The sequence below is a fragment of the Alligator sinensis genome, unplaced genomic scaffold (genome assembly GCF_000455745.1).
Source record: "Alligator sinensis unplaced genomic scaffold, ASM45574v1 scaffold512_1, whole genome shotgun sequence".
Classification (NCBI taxonomy): Eukaryota; Metazoa; Chordata; order Crocodylia; family Alligatoridae; genus Alligator; species Alligator sinensis.
The window spans coordinates 88,412-96,515 of NW_005842063.1; the positions used below are offsets into that span (position 1 = coordinate 88,412).

Consider the following 8,104-nt stretch of genomic DNA (forward strand, 5'->3'; position numbering starts at 1 on the left):
AGTTCAGTGATGAGAGATGGCAGATACAGAAATAACCGTGTAAGTGACATTTGTAATGGCTTTGTACATTTTGTTCTAAATATTTAATTTCCAGGATGAACTGACTGCTAATCTTGCATTTTGGATGGCTGTGTTTAATTTTTCTGTTGTAATAAGACCATCTTTTACAATGGGAGCCTGTTCTATTAAACTAGCCTGGTACTTTGTTGAAATTATATTTTTCCAAAGTAAACTTTGCAACAAAGAGGTGTATTTGCACAGGGTATTTCCAGCTTCTCCAAAAGATGGAATAATAACCTTCCTGTCTGCACATTTCCCATTGCACCACCGTGTCTTTTTGTGTTTGCTTACAGGTCAGAATTTGCTGAATTGTGTATCCTAGTGAAACGCCAACACCCCACTTCTAAATTTAACTTCATTTTTCCCTCTTTCTGCAAACAATTTCTATTCCTTTGGGGAAAACGCCATGTACTCCAGCCGGGGCTGGCTCCCTCCCCCATTTAGCAGCAGGCACTGAGGACCCGGCAGGGGAAAAACCATGACCATGATGGTGGCAGGGGAAGTACTCTGACCGAGGTAATGCAATTAAAATGGCACTGTGTAGTGGAGAGTGCACCTTTGTCTGCTTGCTGACAGGACTCGCTACGAGAGCCTCATAGTTTGCTTCCCACTGGCCAGCTTCCAGTGGGAGGATCTCGGCTACATGCCGACTTCATGGAAATGGGAGACTACTCCCTAGCTTGCTCCTGCAGCCATACAGCTGAGGGCAAGTGAAATGTGGGACCATCTGAACCCCAAGCCTCTGGGCTTGGGCTTGCACGTAGGATGCCTGCCAAAGGATTTGAAAGTATCTGAGGCCCCAGGCTGGGGTGGAGGATACTTGCCAGTAGTAGGGCCACACGTGGTTCTTGAATGATTCAAATGGATTTGGACCTGATCTGGCTAATTTGACCTGGGACACCGAACATTTTCCTTAAAAAAAGCAACCCCCCCACAGAGACTGGTGGCTGAGCCAGGGCCAGGCAGAGGCTGTGTCCCCTAGCCCCGCTCCCCCCAGGCACTGCCCCATGGCCTCTGCTCCTGCCCCTGCCCCTGCCTGCCCTGCTCACCCTGTGCCCGGGCCACCAATCACTGCCCTCTGAGCAGGCAGCCGGGCCATCTGAGCCCGAGCCTGAGCCGTGAGCGGCCGGAGCCACCAGAGGCCTGGCCATGGCCTGTGCGGCCACTGCTCACCTGCCCCACACGAGGCTCCAGGCAGCCACATGCCAGGACCCGCCCTGCCAGTCTGGCCCTGTGAGAACATGCATAAGTCTCCACGCCTGGTCCTGGGGACCCTGCAGCAGCTCCAGGGGGCCAGGAGCACTGTGCAGCCACGGCACCCAGGCAGGGGTTGCGGTCTCCCTGGGGCTGCCGCACACACGAGCACAAGCCAGGGTCGTTGTGCAGCGTTTATTGCCTGCTTACAGTCATGGGTGCGGGCATCATATGGCAGTGCCCCCACCCTGGCCCCGCACAATCTCCCTGGCCCCAGATGAGCTGTGCCCCCCATCCTGCCACTCATGCCTGCTCCCTCCCGCTCCACGCCATGCACGTAGGCAGCCATGGGGCTGTGGGGGCTCCTGGAAAGGAGACTCCGTGGGAAGGCCCAGGGCATCCTGAGCTGCACACAGATCACCGAAACGGGGGCCCAGCCCTGCCCAGGACCCATGCCAGCTGCAAACAGGGCACGGGCCTCCCACCATTAGTCCATGAAGGAGCAGGCTAGGCTATCATCAACCTTGCCACCCAACGGGTGTAGCAGATGGGCTCAGCAGCTTGCCTGGGCTCAGCAGTTGGCCAGAGATGCTGGCCCCCTGCAAGGGGGGAGCTGGGTCAGCACCATGGACCAGCCCACGTGCATGCATAGACCCTGCTCCTGGCTGTGTTCACACTAGTGCGGGATCTGAGCAGCTCTCCTGTGATGCTTGAGCTGGGAGCTGGATGCCAGGGCGTGCGTGCACAAAGCAGCGGGCAGTCGTGTGACCAGTGCAGCAAGTCCTGTCCCCGCAGCAGAACAGGGACAGGGTAAAGGCAGGACACAGGAAGCTGCAGGTTTACCAACAGGCCTTAACCACACAGACCACATGCAGAAATGCACTGGCAGTGTCCCAGGGTCACAGGCTGGCTCAGGCCTCCGGCCATGGCAAGCTCAGAAGTGCCCCCTTTGACTTCCTGTATGTGGCAAGTCCGGGCATCGCACGGTCCCGAGTGGCCACTTATGGAGGCCGCTCCTGGGTACCAGCTTGCAGGGCTGGGATGGGCCCACGTCCTAAGCACACTCTTCTCAGAGGGCTTTGTTTGGGCCAAGAAGCCCAGACGCACCCTCCCATCTGGGAAGACCTGTGCATCAGAGGGGAAACGCACGGCTGGCACTCACTGAGAGACTGGCACCACTGCCGCAGCGAGCAGCAAAGGGGGAAGCCAGCCGCTTCCCTCCCGCTGCTGGGAGGCCAGGGTGGGGCTGTCAGGCCCCAGCAAGGAGTGCTCTAGCCCCATGGGGCTGGGCAGGGATGATCGGCACTAGCTGGATCCCAGGGAGCTGCAAGGCCTCTGATGCAGCTCCTGGGAATTGGAGCCCTTATCTCTTGGGGATGCATGGATGCCAGTGTCCGCTGAGCATCTCCCTTGCACTGAAAGGCAATGCCCAGCCCAGGTGCTGAGCTGACAACACAGCTGGCACATGTTCTGCTTCCCCCTCCCCACATTCCTCAGATGGGCCAGGGGCTGCCTCATCCTCTGCAGAGTGCCTTGCACTGGCCCGCTCTGGGGCCGCATGCTAAGGCAATGCTGAGTCACGGTGGAGGCTGCCAGGAGCCTGCCCACGGGGGATGGCTCATGCCCCATCCCCAGAGCCAGCAGGGAGCTCAAACACACAGCTCGGCTGAGCACAGCTCCATGCCAGCCAGAGGCACCATCAGCATGAGACCCCTCCCATCAGAGAGCCCCGAGGGTAGTCCACGGGCTGTCTGCGCTCAGCCATGATTGTTCAGTCAGTGGCAGCTCACGGACGGAGGGAGGCACGAACCCAGCATCCTCCCCATCTATCCCAGCAGGTCCCAGACTCCTCGCAGCCAATAACACTAGGAGCAGAGCCCGGGGCACGCAACTTTGAGAGCCTTGCAATCCAACTGGCCCTGAGAGCTGGGAAGGGGCTGCTTGTCTGGGTCCAGCTGGTGTGCCAAGAGGGTCACAGCACTAGGCGCGCCCCCCTAGATGCGGACGGTGTTTATGCGGAGTGGCTGCACATTCTTGCCATTGGCATGGCTCTGGCCAGGGCTAAAGTACGAGCAGAGCTTGCCGGGGAACTTCTCCCGGAAAGTGTAGAGCCAGGACATGTCATCGGCATTGTAGAAGATGAGGAGGCCTTTGTCATAGTCCAAGAAGACGCCCACCTTCTCCAGCTTGCTCTTGACATTGAGCCGAGTCCAGGGCTCTGTGCAGGCGCTGTACTGGTTGCCATCATGCATGACAATGCAGTAGAAGCCACGGCTGGGCTGGATCTGGATGCTGCCCTTGCGCGTGACGGCCTCGTGGGCCAGCCCAATCATCCACTGGGTCTTCTCAGAGACGATCACCTCCCAGTAGTGCACGCCACTGCCAAAGGCCTCCGAGCCCAGCACTGAGACCTCTACGTCAAAGCGCTTGGGTGAATCCTGCAGTGGCTGTGGGTGCAAGTTGCCGTAGGCCACGATGGTGCAGTCGTCAGACAGGATGAGGCGCTGGTGAGCCGTGCCGGGATCCAGCGTGAGTGCGGCTGGCACTGTGGAAGCAAGGAGAGACTCAGAGGCAGTGCAGAGCCCGGCTCCACCCAGGCACTGCCACAGACAAACGGGAGGGAAAGCAGCAGGGACTGGGTGCCCCTGAATCAGGGCTGGCAAGCAACCCCTGCCTCATGCAGCCAGTGCTTGGGGCCACCAGTCGGGGCAGCCCAGGGCTGTGTGCTGTTGGGCACCTGCGATAGGGCACTCAGGTTAAGCAGGGAGAAGGAACACTCGTGCCCTTCCCCGAGTTTCAGCCCTGTCCTGCTGGAGGCACCTTCTTGGGGCCCTCACCTGGATGAGTGCAGGGGCAGAAGGGACCTCAAGAGTTACCTGCTTGTGTGATGGGCCTGTGGCCCGGGTGTATCCCATGTCACCCAAGTGATGACTCAGCATTGACATTTCGCTTGGGAGGAGTAAGGATGCCAAGTGCTGGAGTGTTTTTGCCAGGTTGCAGCTCATGTGCCAGGGCCAGGAGACAGTACTTGAACCTCTACTGCATTTCTGCAGGCTAAGGACCTCCTCCCTGCCTGTGGCACGCCCTCCTCCCCCAGGACCCGCCAGCGGGTGGAGGGAGGATGGAGCAGGTGCACACGTTGAGCAGGCCAATTTGTGGGTCGGATAGTTAAGAACCACAGCTGCCAAGCTGCAATGGCCTGCCCTGGGGTCTGCAGTGGGATGCCCACAATGACCTCAGCAGGGACAGTGCTTCCCCTCCTACCTCACAGCACTGGTGCAAGGGGTCTTCATGAGTGCAGGTCTGCGGCTGGGAGAACAGAGGAAAACACAGACATATGAGGGGCTGGGTTTGGGATCCCAGCTGCAGGAGGAGGAAAGCACTGATGTGCAGCTCAAGGGTGGCAAGAGAGGGTCAGGGCAAGATAGGGGCATGACAGTGCACTCCCCACCAGCCCCACCACTCAGGGTTTGACTGATGGGGCCTGCTGCTGAGAGCCCCAGGGAAAGCTACAGTGCAAGCACTGGGCCTGAGCTGACTAGGACATGGGGCCATTCACCCTTTCCTGGGCCCTCCACAGCTTGTAGACAAGCAAAAACACCCTCCCTGCCACTGCTCAGCCTCTTAGCACGTATGCACTCTACAGAGGAGAGGATGAGAGCCTGTCATGGCAGCACAGGTCTCCACGCCCTTTCAGTGCCCCAGCTAAGCTCATCAGAGCTTATGTTTCCCAGCAGTGCTAATTAATGCTGTCGGAAATTCTGCATTCATCAGCTAAATGCCGGTCTCAGGCACTCAGCTGCAGCAAAGGAGCCAGCAAGGACGGTTTCGTCTTTCTCCTTCCTCTCATTTTTGCTGCAAAGCATTTACAAAACAAAACGAAACCCAACCCCAGCTCTTATGTCTGCTCAGGCTGACACATGCCAGAAATGGCCCCATTCACTTGAAATTTCTCAGACAAATTCTCCCTCTGCTTCAGATCCGACCTGGCCAAGCCAAGACCTGGCCTTCAGAGGACAAGAAGGGAAATCTGCTTCCTGCTGCAGCATCCATGGCACCCAACGACCTGTGGGGCCCAGGCGATGGCAGGCCCAGCTCCGTCCAGCCTGTCACAGTGGCTTGTCCTATGGAGGCTGCAGCAACTGCACTGTTTCAGGAACTGCTCTGGAGCCAAGCACAACGGAAGGAGGGTATGGAAAGCTCTTGAGCCTGGGGCCAAGCAGTGGCTGCATCCAGACCAGCAGGCTGCCAAGGGGAGGCATCAGCTGAGGAATGGGGGGCACGGGGCTGAAGGCTCTGAATTACTGACAGCAGAAAGGGCTGGGGAGATCCCGTGCTGCCTGGGGTGTCTCCCTGCGAGGCTGCTCCCCACGATTCTCTGGGAGCAGACTGGCTGATTAATATGCAATTCACTTCAAACCTCACCACATCAGTGGTGAGGAAGCCAGTGGGAAGAAGGCGCTAACTCAAAGCCCGCCTGCCCAGATCCATGCACAACCCTGGATTAACCGTCTCACCCAGCACCCACTGGGCCCTGCCTCCACAAGTCCCTCTTGGCCACGGCCAGGGCCAGTGCTTTGGGACCCCTCCCCCCCCAGAGCCAAGGGTGGGAGCAGGCTGGCAGAGATGGCCTCTGTTAGCTTCTGCTGCATTCTCCCCTCCTTCAGCATGAGGAGCTGGCACCAGGCCTGCCCCCTGGGACACAAAGGGCCTCTGGCTCCAGGAGCAGCAGCAACAGGAGTGGCGGGGGGAAAGGATGAGCACAATTTAAAGGGGCAGAGGGAGCACAGGAGGGGACTCCGCAGCCCAGTCCTCTTGCAGCTGTTGACCTCTCCACCTCTGCACCGCACGAGGAGGGCACCAGAGTGGCAGCACCAGAGCTAAGCCACAGCCCAGCTCCTCACTTTACCCATGTGCCAGGAGCTGCACATGCAGCAGGAGGGAGCATCCCTTCCATTCTGAGCATGCCCTGAGTCCTGGACGCTGCCAGGCAGCCAGCACCTGCATGTAACAGATGCCACGCTGCATCTGCCACGCAGCATTCCCCAGCCTGGCTCACCCCCACGTGCAGGCTGTTAGCTGCAGCACAAGGGGCTCGCATCTCCTCATAGCAAACAGGCCATGCCTAGCAGGCTGCCTCCCTTGCCCAGGTATTTCTCACATGCCTTTCCCGGCGTAGCCTGGTCTTGAGGGATCACAGCCTCCATCATTTCCAAGCAAACCCATGGGTGACTCGACAAGCTACCAAGGGCCCCCATGGCAACGCTGGCTACGGGGCACATTGCTGCCATGGCAGGCAGGAGGCACCTTACCTGGGTGGATGTCCTGGAAGAGCGACTTCCATATTGTGTACTGCAGAGGGCCCATGTACTTGGAGGTAGGAAAGTCTTCGTATGTGAGGTTCGTTTCATGGATCTTCCCCTTAAGCCTGGGAGGAGAGGCAGTCGGGTCAGCGGCAAGCATCTGCCCTGCTTCTACTGCACTGGGGGCTTTGCTAGGGAGGAAGGGGAGAGGGTCAAGGGCTTGGGGGGGCTAGTCTAGTGAGGGGCAGAGCACCAGGCTACAGGCAGTGACACAGCCCAGTCCTTGCTCCTACCGGGGCAGAGGGTCCAGGGCCACAGCCACTAGACCCATGGGGCCGCATGCCCCGAGATGGGACTGCATTCCCTGACACCGCAGCTTTGGCACCAGGCAGACACAGAGAAGAATGTGGCTAGTGGCACCCTGTAGCCACCTGCCCTTGCTGGCCAGAACCCCTCAGCATATCCAGAAGCCTGCCCCGCTGACAAGACAGGCACCGAGACTAGTTTGGGGGGAACCTTGAAAGAGCCCTGCCTGGAACAGGCCCCATGGGCAGGGAGGCTGCACGCACCTCTCGGAGAGTGAGCCGATGCCCGCCAGGAAGGTGTGCTTGTCCACCTCGGCCAGCCACTCCTGCAGGATCTGGCTGCCCTCCTGCACCTTGCGCAGCTGCTGGCTGTAGCGTTGGATCTTCTGCTCTATGTCAGTCAGCGTGCGTGCTGTGTCAGCCTCCAGCTCCTCCAGCATGGCCTTCTGGCGCTCGCGCAACAGCCGGTGCAGCCGCTCAAAGGCCTCCCCAATGGTGACCCGCAGGCTCTTGGCAGAGGACTGAACAGGCAGACAGAGGGAGGGGTCATGCTGGCTGCTTCCTCCTGGGCTGGAGGGCATCTTCACTGCCAGTGAGGTCAGCTCCTGCCCCCAGCTCTGCCAATGCCTCCCAACCCCAGCCCATGGCCTTCCCGCTCCCGAGCACCCCATGCTCAGCTCTGCTGATGGCCTGCACATCAGGAGCAAGGGCCCTGCCACTCCAGCCCTCACCCCTCCCAGGCCCCTCTCCATTACCTCCCCACTTCCCTGCCCTTGTCTCCTCTTTTACGAGCAGTCTCCAAGAGGGGAAGGCATCTGCCGGAAGCTAAAGAACAGCTGGGAACAGGCCTGGGAACCCCTCATCCATCCCTACATAGCTCCCCCAGCCTCCTGCTCCTCTCCTTCCTCCAGACGTAATGCTAAGAATATGGAACAGCACCTTTCCTTGCCATGCGCCATGATGCACCCCTCCACTCCTTCCCATCCTCAGCCTTCCGAAGCAATGTCTTCCTCCCTCCCCCGCCCCTTTGCAATACTTTGTCTGAAGGATGCGGTATAATTACAGTGCTACTGGAAACATGCTAAGGAGATTTCTTTCTTCCACTTGGGCAATATTGAGAGAGATCCAGTTTTCTTGAGATCTAGTCACCCTAAAAATCAGAGCTTGGGTGTTACTGTGAGCTTGTTCCTGCAGCCCCTTCTAAATAATTGTATTTCTCCCGTTTTCCAAAACTAATTCTCT

At 58.7% G+C, this 8,104-nt stretch overlaps 1 protein-coding gene across 1 annotated transcript in view; it reads right to left on the minus strand.

Annotated features, from left to right (window-relative positions):
* Nucleotides 1–1,076: 1,076 nt before the first annotated feature.
* The window catches only part of TRIM62 (tripartite motif containing 62), a 14,001-nt gene continuing 6,973 nt past the window's right edge, over nucleotides 1,077–8,104 (minus strand). The window contains exons 3-5 of the mRNA XM_006023224.3: nucleotides 7,127–7,383; nucleotides 6,567–6,682; nucleotides 1,077–3,799 (exon numbers count right to left, since the gene is read on the minus strand). Of these exons, the coding sequence (XP_006023286.1) occupies nucleotides 3,249–3,799; nucleotides 6,567–6,682; nucleotides 7,127–7,383 (924 nt within the window). The 3' untranslated portion in view covers nucleotides 1,077–3,248. The remainder of the gene's footprint in view (nucleotides 3,800–6,566; nucleotides 6,683–7,126; nucleotides 7,384–8,104) is intronic.